We start from the raw sequence: 14,923 nt of genomic DNA, 5'->3' as shown, positions 1-14,923 counted from the left end.
CACGTCTAACATTGGCCTATCGGTAGAAAACACATCCATAAATTTTAATAATAATAATAATAAAATTGGGCTGTTGACAATTTTATACGCTTACCTCTCTGGCCCAATTACTAGGTTTGTTGACATTAAAACAAAATTTCAAACATTAAAAACTTGTAAAAGTAGATAACATGATATTTGTAGTTAATTATATATATTTTACTGCTCGGCAGAGATCGAAAACGACTTGCCTTTAAACACTAAGCTACTATTCATTTGTAGAATAAGAATAAGTTTATTCTAAAATAAGCCTTCTTATTCTAATGTAGTAACTAAATAATATCTTATCTTATTCTAGTATAGTAATTTATCATTTTTTTCTCATTTTATTCCATATAATAAATAATATAATAATAACCCACAATTATTATTTTGCCCATAGATTAGACAACATTTAATTATAAATCACCTCAGCTATAGTTAATTCTCTCTCTCTCCACTATCTCTTCTATTAAATATCGGTCATCTTAGTTACAATTTATTTTTCTCTCTCATCTATCTTTTTTTTAGGCTTTAGACATCTCACCAACAATTGAGAGATTTTTTTTGAGTTAGTAAATTCTGCAAAAATTAAAATATTAAGCCCGTACACTTTTCTCGCAGTGCTGGCTTATAACCCCACATTACACCACCAGTGTGGGCTTATAACTTTATATTAATTCAAAATGTCTATTCATTTATTCTAGTGTATGATATTTTATATAGAGTGCGAGTTTATAACTCCACATTATCTCGTAGTTTCTCTTTATATTCTCTAATATATTGTTATTTTAGTGCAGGCTTATAACCCGCAATACTTCTTTATTTTGTGCATGGTTATTTTATATAAAGAGTGCAAGATTATTTTTGCAGTGCGAACTTATAACTCTACATTATCTCGCATTGCAAGTTATTTATTCATAGTACAATATAAAGTATTTTAAGTCCGCAGTTTTAATAAAAAATAATATTATTTAAAAAAATACTATTTACTATTATTTTAATATATAGTCAAGGATATTTTTGTCATTGGGTTTAAAACATTACCAATTCCCAACATAATTACTGTATTTTAATACCAACTATATATCACATCAAATATAATTATTACGCCTTATACTAATATTAAGCTAAATATTACAATAGCTTGTACTAGTATTAGCAATCTTCTTCTAATATTAAAAATTAAAATATTTATACTTATTCTGTTCTTTCTAAGGCTAACAAAAAGAGCCAAAGACTTGACTCGGAATAATCAACTATATTCTATACTTGAGTTGGAGAGTCAAGTATACTCTAGAAGACCAGGAAATAATCAACATGTAGGGCGAACAAAGGGAATTAATATTATTAAATGTACGGGACCATGTTGTTGTTGTCCTCCTATATGCTGTGTTAATCATTCCAGGTCTTTAATAAAATAATTATTCCAAGTCTAAGTCTTTGGCTCTTTGCTGGTGATTAAGACTCATCCGCTATCCAAACTGATTCGGGTAAAAACTTCCTACAAGTCCACAAATATGAATAAAAAACTCATATACGAATATGAATATGAATTGGATATAATTATTTTAATATAAATATTCATTTATTTGTATTTTTTTGAAGGATTTATATTTTTAGCTTTGCTTATTTAAGTGGTGAATATTAATATGTTACTAATAATATGTTATAGATTATTTGTAAATCTTGCTAAATTTATATGTATTCGATATGTAAAATATTTATTTTTTAAAACTCTTAATATTTTATATTAATTATCTTTAAAAGAAATTTATTTAAAATTTAATCCGCATTAGTTTAAGATCCGATACTCTCTATCTGAAATCCGCATCCAAAAATAATTCATATTAATTTAGTTAAAATATAATTTTAAATATTACTATTCATCCAATATTTATATTCCAATTCATATTCGTACCAAAAATATACCCCATAGATAGCATTTATGATACGTCAAGATACCATGTATTTATGATGAGACTTGGAATATAAACGGCATCTAATCCTTTGGCCTTTGTTAAGTCAAGTCCTTGGCTCTTTGTTAAGTCAAGTCTATGGCTCTTTGTTAGTGATTAAAGGCCATCTAATCCTTTGGCCAAAGGCCATGGCTGCAAGTCGTTTTCTCTGCCTAGCAGTAAAATATAATTAACTACAAATATCATGTTATCTACTTATACAAGGTTGTATAATGTTTGAAACTTTGTATTAGCGTCTAGACAATTAAAGCGCGCGTAAGGCTTTCTCTTCGATCTTTTCTCTCTTATATCAACTTTTTATTCATGGATCATGATTAGAGTATAGACTTGAAAAGAGACGCAACTATTTTGAACGAGGATTCTATTAAATATCAAACTAAGTATTCACGAGAGGAATTGAACTCATCATCTTTATTATATGCAGTAGTAACTTTCTCCGTTATCTCCTCTACTCCACATTTCCTTTTATCCTAGCCTCTGTCACGTACTTTAAAGGTGGTGATACGACGACAGCGTAAATATTGTATCTCTCGCACACACAATATTTGAGAGAGTGAGAGTTTATTAGATTATAGCATTACTATTAAAATCTAAAAAAAATTATAGATTATAAGTGCGGCTCTATATGCACCATCTCATCTTCTATGCCCCTTATATAAGCATAGCTACCACTAACAAATTCTTAGTGCACCAACCCAGGGGCTCTCTATTTGTCAGTCTGAAAAGCTAGCTTTTTTGGGTTCCATATAAGGAAGAAGAGAAAGAAGGAACTAAAGTTATTTTAGTTATTTTTTTTTAAAAATAATTAAATTTGATGGAATATTTTTATTTGTTTAAACGGTTTTAGTTCAAATCTAATCTAAGATATTTTCTGTATATATTCCCTAAATTATAGATCTCAATTTATAAATAATAAAATTTTTAAACATAAATTTAGAGTGTTATATACAAATTTTTCTAGATAAATTGAGATTATTGGAGAACTTTATGCTCTGCTAACAGTTCAATTCTCCCTCCACCCTCCATCATCTCCGCTCCTCGCCTCCTCCTAATCACCGTTTTTTCCTTGCCCCACTCCTCCCCTCCTCCATCCTCCTGACCCACCTGTACCCATTAATTCACCCCTTCTTCCTATATTTTTTCTTATCCTTCCTCTCCTCTCCCTTACTGTGGCTAGCCTTTCCCTTCTCTCTCTCTTAATATACAAATATATAGATTCTTCAGTGGAGTGGCAAGAAGGGCATATTATTCTTTAAAGTACGAACTTCTTAATTAAATATGTTCATTAACACATAAAAATAGAAATATAAAGCAAACGATTGAGAACATAGTTCTTTTTTAGATCATAGTTAAGTATACATCTCTCTCTCTCTTTCTTATTCGAGCTTGAAACAAATTTATCACACTCACAATAGATTAACAACCATTTGTTCAGTTGTTTTATTCTGTAAGTTAACACACGGACATTCAAACCACTTCCGAAGCCCCAGGGCCAGTTTCTGATGATCTTTATTAAGTAATCGCACCGGCAGCTGGCCACCGGTTATTGGCTGCATATATAATTAAACGGATAAAGGTTAGGCTCTCAAATCCGATTATCTGTTTAAAAGAAGAAAATGAAAGAAAAGAAGAAAGAAGAATTTATACAGACAGGATAACTAGAAGGCAAAATTGCAATATATATATATAGCTACTCACAGTAACATAGCGGAGACACCGTGAGCTAGAGCATGCAGGGCTACTTGCGTTCCAACCTTCACTGCAACCTTACGTCCACGACTGCCACCTCCTTCACCACCACCATCTCCACCACCGTCGTTGGGGCGTGCAGCATTACTGGTACTTTTAGACGGGGATCTGTGGAGGCACCAAGGGTGGAGTTCAACCCCACACGGACCACATCGGTATCGCCAAACCAAGCACAGCTCCCCGCAGCCGGAGCAGTAGCATGGGCCAGCAGGGATCAGCGTAAGCCTGTGAGCAGGGTGCAGATTGGTTCGCACCGTCTGCAGCGTTAGCATGCAGAGAGGGTGCAAGTCGAAGCCGCAGGGTTCGCAGCGGTAGGAGTACCCATTCACGGGTTCGCGGCAGATGTCGCAGACGCGGGGATCGCTTGGAGGTGGAGAGAGTGTGAGGGGATGCCAGGGGTGGGCGAAGAAGTTGGGAAGGGTGTTGGGGCAAACCGAGCAGTGCTCGTGGAGATCGAAGTCGCAGTCATCGCACCGGTAGCGGACGCCGGCTGTACCGTGTTGTTCGCACATGTCGCAGATGAAGCATGTCTCTGTTAGGATCTTCTCCAGCTTGTGAGTTGTATGGGTGAAATGGGATATAGAACTAGCCATCTCTCTTCCTTCTTCTTCTTCTTCTTCTCTCTCCCTGCCTCTAGGAGATATGCTTTGCAATTATTAGTTTTTTCGAGGGCTTACTGCTTATAGTTGCATTTAAATATGCTTCAATTGGTTTGCGATATAACTATTTTGCATGTGATAAGTTGTTTGACCCGGTCTTGTCATTTAATTCGTCATTGAGTGCTAGACTATCAATCGCATTAGCCGGGCCACTTTGTCTCTTAGACCATTAACTCAAGACCAAGTCTGATAGTAATTCTTTAATAAGTTTTATGTGAGTGGAGTTAAAATTTAACGTTAAAAGTATATACTCTAAATTCTCTAATTAGATTATTTATTGGGCTAAGAAACATGCATGTTCCTAACTAATTAGATTATCATTTTTCTTGTCACCCCTCTATCAATCAACATCTCTAGTTAGAACTTATTAGGGAATTCAACCAATTCAGTTTTAGGTAGAATTGATAGTAGCTAACTTTCTAAATAGACAGGGTATCTACTGGAACACTGGACCTTGTTAAAGACAGGAAAAGTCTTCTATCGTAACATCTTTCAGGGAATATTATGCCCATTTCACTAAGAAAATAAATATTATTTCTGGCAATTAACGGTTCATAAGATGGATTTAGGAGGGGAGTAAGGGCCCCTCAATATTATCTTTTTTGCTATATATTTATATATAGTCTAATTTTTCTCTCTTATATAAATTAAATTTTTATCTAAAATAGATTTGCTGGTCAAACGGCTCATGTGGCATTAGATTTGAACCCTTTTTTTTTTTATCATTTGATATGAACCTTGATAATTAACGGGACGCAAATTGATCTACTTTCAGAGTATATTAGACTCGAATATTAGACTAGAATACACCTTATCTCAATAATTGCTAGGTAGACATGAAGAAAGGAGAACCAAAATCATCAACATGAAGAGGTAAATACGATTAAAAGGGTATTTAGGTTCATAGGCTTTGTTTTTTAAGCCGGCTGTATATTATTTATAAGAGAACACAAAATGAAAATAGTTATATCTTTAAAAGATCTATTTCACTTAGAATGATAAAAGACAATCAAAATATGATATACAAATCATAATTAAACACAATAACTTTAATATAAAAAAACCCCTTATCAACCAAGAGTAGAAAACCACATATATCATCTATGAGATCAAATCAAGCACTATAAAAATAATGGTTACAACTCGCCCTCAATATATTGTTTTCCATCCTTGGTACCCAATATTGATGACCCCTAAGGTTGTAAATTTGTCTCTATAACCCTTGAGATAATGTCGAATTGAATATTCAATATAGTAAAACTCTAATAAGATAAAACATTAATCTCTCCAACTCTCTCTTTGAATGATCTCCAAGGAGATTTTTTTGCCTCTAAGAGTTGCCCCCTTTTTTTTCAAGATTTTCCCTTTTATAGTCCCCAAAAGGTAACTTTCTCAATCTCTAATATGGACTGAAAATGTGAACATTCCTTGACATGTTCAAACAAATTCATTGAAAGCTGTTGAATGACTTATAAAACTCTTAGGCAAATCTTGTTCGAAACTATTTAGCATTATTTTTCTAAAGCTCTCGAAAAAATATTGTTCGAACAACTTTGAATAAACATCGAATAAACTATTCAAGATTACTTTTCTAGAGCTTTTAAGAAAGTCTTGTTCGAACAACTTCGAACAAACTTCGAATAATCGAACTTTATTTGAACAAAATTCAAATAAATTACTCAGTATTATTTTTGTGGAGCTCTTGAAAAAAATTTTGTTTAAAGTTTTGTTCGAACAAACTTTAAATAAAATACTCAGCTTTATCTTCTGGAGCTCTCAAGCAAGATTCGTTCAAGATTGTTCGAACAAGTTTCGAACGAACTTCGAACAAGCTTTGAATAACCTTCAAACAAATTTCAATCCTTGCCGCACTAACTCTATTTATCTTTCAAACTTCATAGCACGTTATGCCAGAACTCTCGTACAGTAAAAACTAGAGAGAATATTATGACTAACTTTATTTAATCACCAATTTGTCAATAACAAAACGTAACAGAAACAACATCATATTAAAAAAAGAAGAAGAAGAAGAAGAAGAAGAGGATTACGAACCAAGAAATGAAGAAAAAAGTCAAGCAACAGCATGAAGGAAGAACAACACAGGGACTAAACTATTATTTCTCGGAAAAAAATTAGGTAAAAATAAATTTTCAGGCTCCCTCCGAGAGGGTTATTAACCCGATTATAAGCAGAGAAATCATGATTCATGATTTATCATGTATCTCTGATAACTAGATATAGTTAAAGGGGATTAGTATATTAATACAAGAAAAATAATTACGTTATATTAAACAAAGATTTTGTATTTCCGAAGCTCTTGATACGTCACTTCCCATGATCAGATTTAGAGACAATTAATTAGAACATTCATATCAATGGAATAATGGAATTTCAAAATGTTCTTCCTTTATCCATCTATTATTATAAAAAAAGTTGTGTTGAGAACCTTATGCTGTTATCATCATAATTAGGTATATTGGATTGTTGAAATCTTAAGGCTCACAACAAGTAAAATGGATAGATGGCAAACAACTAATGTTACTTAACGACAGAAGCTGTAATATATTAAAACTTAATTTTCTAGAAGGAAAGCAAACAAGTTGGAAAAAATAAGCTCCATATTTCTAGACCTCGGGAGTTAGTTAAATCTCACGAAGAGACAGCCTCTATAATTAATTAACCTAGTTTTTATTAAGATAATACGTATATACTTTATAGGAAATGTTATTTAATATTTAATGAATTAAAACTCTACTATTATATCCTTAGTTTTGTTAACCTTAGTTATCAGATGACTATAAATACAAATTACCCTAATACCTTGAATAACTTTTTTAAGTTACAACAAAAAATAAATAGAGAACTAATTTTAAAATAAAAGGTTTATTTATTTATTTTTGTAAGTAACAAAATATTTTCTATTTTGTTTTAACTGCTATTAGAGTAAAATTAATTCAAGGTCCTTTTAAGCCATTTTAGATAAAATATAGGAGTCTGACTAATAAATATCCATATAGTCGAATGTAAAATAAATAAAATAATAAAAGTAAAAGACAGTATTTTTGATAAATCTCCCTGTAATTTTTCCTAAATTTTAAAAAGTTCAAGAAAGCTTCAACCATTGAATCGAGACATCATAAGAGAACATAAACGGGCGGGAAGAATCTTCTCATTTTTTGACCAATCCCAAGAACTCTACAAAGGAGATACTTTATGAAGTAAGTACTGGGCGAAATGCAGGTGATCAACACCACACGACAGAACAGGTGTTCCTCTTTCAGGATAGAAATTCACAGAATAGGACTTAGCCTCAAACAACTACAGGGACAGCTTCGTCCAGAGCAATGACTCCTGGAAGCTCCTTCCCTTCCAATAACTCTAAGCTGGCTCCACCACCTGTTGAAATGTGGCTCATCACATCAGCCACTCCCACTTTCTCGACGGCAGCAACAGAATCACCTCCTCCGATGATGGTGGTGACACCCTTTCCACTGAGTTCCGCCAATTTCTTCGCAATTGCCTGCAAAAGATAAGAGCATCTCAAGCTTCATTTCTTTCCAAGTAAAAAGTAGTAGAAACGTAATGTAGTGCCACAAAAATTATATCCAACAATCAACACCGAAACTCAGATAAGTTTAGTTACCTCCGTTCCGACTGCAAACTTGTCAAATTCGAAAACACCCATAGGACCATTCCAGATAACAGTTTTGGTTGTGTCCAATGCATCATTGAATGTTTTAACTGAATCTGGTCCGATATCTAGGCCCATCCAACCATCTGGAATTGCAGAGGCTGGCACAACCTACATAACAAATTACTTGTTAGTGTTTACCATCATCTCTAGTCCAAATAAGGTGAAGCCTTTGTCTTTGTCAGACTCTGTTTCACTACAATTATATAAACATGCAATCAAAATGAGCAACGAGTGGGACATCAGGCATCCATCAGGTACAAGCTTTAAGTAAGTAATATTACTTACTGATGATTGAAGAGATTAGAGTAAATAGCAAACCTTGCTATTTGCATCAGGAGCAAACTTGTCAGCAATGATAACATCAGTTGGCAACAAAAGAGAGACCCCTTTTGCTTTGGCCTTTGCAAGAAGTGACGTTGCCAGCTCAAGTTTGTCCTCCTCTACCAGGGAAGAGCCTACTGAGAGTCCTTGTGCCTTGTAAAAGGTGAAGATCATACCACCACCCAGAAGAAGGATATCAACCTTCTCCAACAGCGATTCAATCACTCCAATTTTAGAGGACACTTTTGAACCACCTACAATGGCAGCAAATGGCCGTTTGGGGCTTGAAACAGCTCCAACAAGATAATCAAGTTCCTGTAATAAAGACCAAACTACAACAGTGAGCAATGAAGAAAAAAGAGAGGCGGCTATCCTAAATGATAACAAGATGCAATCAGCTGAAAGACACAATAAAGAATGACATTAAAAAAAAAAGGACAAACAATAGTCATTTAATCTGACCACATGAGTCTGTCATCCAAATGCTAACCTGGAAATATTTGTCTTTTCTAACTAAATTCAAACAAAGTTATTACAATTGACAAAAGAAGGTTCAACCTTCAAAGTAGGATACAGACCTTTTGCAAAAGAAAACCAGCAACGGAAGGCTTCAAGAACTTGGTGACTCCCTCTGTTGATGCATGTGCTCTATGTGCTGTTCCAAATGCATCATTAACAAAAAGGTCTGCTAGCGACGCAAGTTTCTTTGCAAACTCTGGTTCATTCTTCTCCTCCTCCTTATAAAACCTCACATTTTCAAGAAGTAGAACTCCACCTTCTGGTAAAGAAGAAACTAATTTTTCAACTTCCGGTCCAACACAGTCATCAGCTTTCTGAACCTGTTGGTCAGACAAAGGAATCCAGAACACAGACAAGTTAACAGCAGAATAGGAATTAATTTGAGTGACTTTAAGTGTAAACAGAAGTTTACCGGTATGCCGAGGAGTTCAGATAACCTTGGCACAAGAGGACTTAAGCTAAACTTAGGTGTCACACCCTTCGGACGTCCCTGAATATCAAGAAGCAAAAAATAAATTTATAGAATTGATAATGTGAACTTACTTGCAGCAGATGCAAAATGAGTAGAGACATTTTGAGTGATTCACCAAGAATCAATAAATACATGTGCAATAAGAAGAACTACTGCATTTTGAGTCACATCAGTTTTATCTGAGCTTTCTAAATCTTATCCCACCATTGGTGGTTCTCAAAAATTAAATTCACAATCCAATCAAGACGCCATCATAGTTATTACAGAAAACTGAGATTTGAGGATAAGAAAGTGCTAACACTTTTAATATGTCTCTTAATAGTTTGGATGATGAAAGAACAAATAGACAATTTCCAGAGAGGCAGAACAGAATATATCATTGATAGATCAAAAAGCTAGAAAAGCTTTTAGAACAGGTGTTACTCAAGAAAACAATTTGACTTGCTTTTCTGTAACCAAAAAGATTCCAAATAAGAACAATACAACAGAAATTTCTCAAAGATACAATAATACTTTTCAAGAGAAATACAAAAGAAAGCCCATCTAATTTACTTTTGTTTGTGTTTCTCAGATATATCACAGATATAGAAAAAAAAATATTAGTCAAAAGAAAAACTTGTCTGGCTCTTGGAAGTCGGATCAGGGTCCTCATTTAAAGGTAATCCTTTTATTGAATGCTTTATGTCATTAAATCTTCAGGACAGCATTAATTGGACATAAAGTAACAGATATAGATCACATACAGCCACTAAACAAAGAAAGAGGGGTTCAAACATTAACTAGAACTAGGAGTTACTTTTACTTCTAGGGTCAGATGAAGAAAGCAAAGCTCCTGAAATTAGTTGAAGTAAAGAAGGTTCTAAACTTCCAGTCTAGGAAGCACGGACACTTCAACTAGCAATTTAGCATGTTGTGTTCGTCTTCGATACAATCGCTGAACATTTTTGGACACTCTTGGATCATATTTTTAAACATAAAATTTATCATATGATACAAAAGTTTATAATAGAAATTATCTATTGTAGAAATGTAATGCAGGAATTTAGTGCATCTAAGAAAATTATTATTAATACAAAAATCATATTCGCCTATTCAATCTACTGTTTTAAAGTAATTATAGTTATTATTCTTTTAATATTGAATTGCATTGTCACATACTAGTATTATCATTTTTGACTTATTGTAATACCTTTGTAGTATTAAATACATTTTGTTTTTGTCTCATGAATAATATATGCATGCTTGTGAATTTACATTATAAGTTAGAAAATTATTTATTTAAACATATAAATAATATATGTAATACTTGTATTTATTTATTTTGTTGTGTCTAAATATGAAGTTCTTTATATTTTTTAAGATTTGCCGTATTCGTGTCCTGTGTCTAGAACTGATCAAATGGCCTAACCCGTTCGTGCCTGGCCCAAATCCAGTTTGGGCTCGGCCCCGCCCGAGCCTAAACTACCGGCTGCCTGCACAAGCCAGTCCTTTGCTCACTCGGCCGAGTCTGAAAGCCTGTCTATCGACCCGACCCGAAAGCACCGTCAAGAAGCCCACTCGTTTCGGCCCACTAGTTCAGCCTACACGAAAGCCCGCCCATTCGGCCCGCAACTAAGCCCGTCCATATTGCTATAGTGAAAGCTAATGGGATTTTAGTACTCTATACCATTTTACATTTTTTTTCTAAATTCAACTCTCCCATCAATGATCAGCCCAGCTCGCATGTACTTGTACTCTGTATTGTTTAAAAATTTTCTAACATACTATTTTTTTCTAAAAAAAGGGAGAAACAAAATTACTTTTTTAAAAAAACTGAAGGTAAAAAAAATTCTAAAAAATTTGCACGCGGAGCCCAGCCCGACCAGGCCGCTCTCTTAGGGGTCGATGAACGGTAACGGGCTAGACTATTCTAGCTCGTGGGCTAGCTAGCGAATACGGTAGCCAGCTCGGTTGGCTTGATAGGCCAGGCCCACGCGCCGCTCGATGATCACCTCTAGTGGTGTCCTTCTTAAGCTTCGATAGGCAAATGCAATAGAAGATAAAATAATCAAATGCATGTATTACTGACGAGTTCCTTCAAAAGGCATACTAAGATATGAGAAGACGTAAACCTAATTAAATTAAATGGTACAAAGAAAATACACCTCATTTCTATTTCTTTTTCTCTTCTACATGCAGCTATACTTGCACCAATTTCTGGATTATAAAAGAATTGCACCACCCATGCTCACCCATGCTCACCCATGCTCACAATTATAAGATCAAAATCCAGCCTGTACTTGAGAAAGAGCACACTTAAAAACTCAGCTAAATTTACAGTTTTTCAATACAGGAGTCTACATTATATCAAAGAAAGAACTAGCAACTACACCTCTGTAGTCAAAAAATTAGAAGTGATGATGAAATATGCAACCATAAAGACATCGAATTTCAAGATCGCTCACCAGATGGCTGGAGAGGATGACTTTGGCCCCCTTGCTCATCAGGTGTTTGATGGTGGGCACGGCCGCACGGATCCTAGTGTCGTCGGTGATGTTCTGGTTGTCGTCGAGCGGCACGTTGAGGTCGGCCCGCACGAACACACGCTTCCCCTTGAGGTCGGCAGACGTGAGGTCTCCGACGCTCTTCTTCGCCATGGCCGCCACTCCCCTCGGCCCCCTCCCGGGTCGCCCCGCCACCGCGCGGATCCTCTCCGCCACGTGGAACGCAAGCAGCGGGTCCGCCGCCGCACCGGCGAAGCCGAGCCGGCCTGCCATTGAACGAAGGGCGATACCGTTTCTCGGGAGGGGGAGCGAAGCCGCGCTGCCGCGGCGAGAGGAAGAACGGGAGGAGGAGGAGGAGGATGAGATGAGAGAGAGGGAGCTGGGGGATGCGACGGAAGCCATAGCGTGGAGTGGAGAGAGTGTGAGGGAGAGGAAGAGAGAAGAGGAGTGATTAGGGAGGAAGGTTGGGGGAATGGATATGTTAATTAAAAGAAGGGGGAGTTTGTGGAGGAGAGGAAGGGTGGGGAGATCTCTTATCACTTGGGAGAGGTGGAGATGGAGATTTCGATGCTTTCCTTTTGTTGGTGTGAGTTTTTGTTGGATTGGTTGATTGATGCTAAGAAGCAGGACTCTTTGTGATGATTTGGGAAAAGGATCGTGAAATGGGTCTCTTTTGACTCTTGGTCTTGGGTTGTTATACAGTACCCCGTAAATGACTTGATCTCGAAGAAAATCTTTCGTTCGCAAGTAAATTACAATCAGTAAACAAAAAAGGGGATTAATTACGCCTACACTTAATTGAACTATATCGAAACCTCTAAACTCTTTCTTTTAGGTTATAATGTCCCCTCTAAATTTTGGATTTAAGTGAAGTGGTAAATAGGGCTGTCAAGCTTGACGAGCGGCTCGGGCTCGGCTCGGTTGAAGCTCGAGTCCAGTTCGGTTTGGTTGAAGCTTGAGTCCGACTTGGCCCGGTCAGAACTGAGTCGAGCCGAAGCCTCTGAAATAGGCTCAAAATTAATATCGAGCTGAACGTGAGCTAGAGTCAACTTGCTCAGGCTTTGCTCAATAAGCTTGGTATAAAAGATGTGAGAAAACTATAATCTCTAAATCTAATATCCCACATCCCCACCTCCTACTCCTTTGGCAGTCGGCACTCTTGAGTTGCCGCGGTGTCGCCTCGTCCTCCTTCGCCAAGACATTAAGACGCCAAGCCATCACCTCCTCCTCCTCCTTTAACAGTCGGATGTTCGGAACTTCAACACCAATGCTCGTCTCCTCAAGCTACCTCGGTGCCGCCTCATCCTCCTCCTCCAAGATGCCAAGTCGTTGCGATGCCGCCGCTTCGCCCTCGATCAAGCCCGGGCTCAGGCTCAGCTCGAGTCAAGCCTAGCTTGAGCCTAATATTTAGGCTTGATTTTGAGCCGAACCTGAGCCGAAGTTGGCTCGCTCAAGCTCGGCTCATTTACGCCCCTAATGGTAAACACCTAATGACTATTATACCTCTAATAAATATATCACATTCTTACTTTTTAATTAAGTGTAATTACATAATTGCCCTCAACTAACTTAACCTCGTTCTTCCTTTCTCCCTCACCTATCTTCATTCCTTCGAGATCCGCACCTCTCTCCCGTCCTTCTTTCTCCCTCTTCCCTCATGTCCCCACTTCCACTGCTCCTCCTCTCTCTCTTCTCCAAAACTTCTAGAGCATGGAAGTGTGCAAGAGGATTCTTGGCCATCTAATCACCATGGTCGCAATCTCTATCTGATCTGAGTTCTCCACCGTGCGTGACCTCGCTTGCTCTACGAGTTTCCTCTCGTTCTCTTCCTTTTCTTTAGTACTTGTTTCGCTCAAAGCAAGTTTCAATCAAGTTTTGCGACAATTGACGAGCAATTTCGTGCTCTCGATGCCTATATTCCTCACCCTCCACTGATGCTCCACACGGCGGAAGGAGGTTAAGTAGCTAGAGAATCCTTACAGCTCCGATAGTAAGAACATGCGGCTTGAGTGGCTATGATGATGACATGGAGCTCGGTTTTGTCGATCTAGGCTTTCTTAGGCAATCCGTTGGTTAGGCCAGCAGCACCATCATCTCCGCTGCTTCTACTGCCATCGGGGAGATCGAGTCTGGCTCCATCACCATTTAGTACTCCGTTGTCACCACTGTTGCCTCTGCCGTTTGATTGATCAAATTTAGTGTCGCCACCACCACTGCCGCCAGCACTATAGCAACAGTCATAGCTATTAACACTGTGGCTCGTGCACCTCCATCTCCACCACTTCCTCCGCCACCTAGTTGATCAATTCCGATAGCTTAACAGCCACCAACCTCGCCTTTGCCTGGCCGGCCAAGTCCAACAACACCACAGCCACCTCACGGCCCGCCACCTCCTATGGCTTTGAAAGGGACATGCCCACAGTCATCGGCACCGCCGCCTCTGCCGCAAGGGATTAAAGTGCCATCATTATTGAGGCCACCGCACTTGGTGGCTACAGAGGAGGGAGGGCATAAGTAAGTGATGGTGAAGAGGGAGGAAGACGATTGAAGATGATATAAGGGTTGAAAATTAAATTATATCCATTTTATCTTAATTTAATTAAATGGTCAAATAAGAGTTATGAGAGCATTTAGGTCATTTTAGATTAATTACATCTAATATGACTGCCATGTAAGCTAACTTGCTTAATATTTCTAATAATACACTAATAGAAGGGTGACATTAAAATTTTTCAAAAGTTTTGGGTGACAATATAATCTGAAAAAGTTTAAGAGGGCTTTGTGAAACCTGAGTTTAACTGAGGGGGTGTTTGACATAAATAACCCTAAAAAAATTTAAAAATATATATAATTAGATTTTCTGACAACTAAATGCCACAAAATATCTACGGATCAACTTTGGTTTAGGTGGGACCGCGGGAGCCTCCTCAAATCGGGTTCGTTCGGGCGGACTTACGACCAATGGTTGTGGATAGAAATGAGCAGGGGAAGCTTGCCCTGCTTCGCCCGATCCATTTTCATTTGGATCG

General features: G+C 37.1%; 2 protein-coding genes across 2 annotated transcripts; both read right to left on the bottom strand.

The window, feature by feature from the left end:
- Positions 1–3,316: 3,316 nt before the first annotated feature.
- On the bottom strand, positions 3,317–4,413 carry LOC140784867 (protein VACUOLELESS GAMETOPHYTES-like). Its single transcript, XM_073132461.1, has 2 exons — positions 3,696–4,413; positions 3,317–3,547 (listed from the first exon to the last, which is right to left on the bottom strand). Exons 1-2 carry the CDS (start codon positions 4,337–4,339, stop codon positions 3,541–3,543), a joined length of 651 nt encoding a protein of 216 aa, XP_072988562.1. The 5' UTR covers positions 4,340–4,413; the 3' UTR covers positions 3,317–3,540.
- A 3,134-nt stretch (positions 4,414–7,547) lies between these two features.
- Positions 7,548–12,557, bottom strand: LOC140784397 (phosphoglycerate kinase, cytosolic-like). The gene is made up of 6 exons (XM_073131790.1): positions 11,856–12,557; positions 9,352–9,429; positions 8,999–9,259; positions 8,418–8,735; positions 8,049–8,207; positions 7,548–7,925 (listed from the first exon to the last, which is right to left on the bottom strand). The coding sequence occupies exons 1-6, from the start codon at positions 12,294–12,296 to the stop codon at positions 7,716–7,718; spliced, it is 1,467 nt and encodes a 488-aa protein (XP_072987891.1). The 5' UTR covers positions 12,297–12,557; the 3' UTR covers positions 7,548–7,715.
- Between the last annotated feature and the right edge of the window lie 2,366 nt (positions 12,558–14,923).

This window comes from Typha latifolia, chromosome 3 (assembly GCF_019914945.1).
Source record: "Typha latifolia isolate L0001 chromosome 3, TyphaL0001v2, whole genome shotgun sequence".
NCBI lineage: Eukaryota > Viridiplantae > Streptophyta > Magnoliopsida > Poales > Typhaceae > Typha > Typha latifolia.
Note: the sequence above shows the minus strand (reverse complement) of the source record. Positions and strands in the feature narration are given on the sequence as shown.

Coding starts and splice junctions, on each gene's coding strand:
- LOC140784867 (XM_073132461.1), bottom strand. CDS start 4,339: ATGGCTAGTTCTATATCCCATTTCACCCATACAACTCACAAGCTGGAG.
- LOC140784397 (XM_073131790.1), bottom strand. CDS start 12,296: ATGGCTTCCGTCGCATCCCCCAGCTCCCTCTCTCTCATCTCATCCTCC. Junction 8,208..8,417: donor CTCCTGATGCAAATAGCAAG/GTTTGCTATTTA, acceptor TTTGTTATGTAG/GTTGTGCCAGCCTCTGCAAT. Junction 7,926..8,048: donor AGTTTGCAGTCGGAACGGAG/GTAACTAAACTT, acceptor TATCTTTTGCAG/GCAATTGCGAAGAAATTGGC.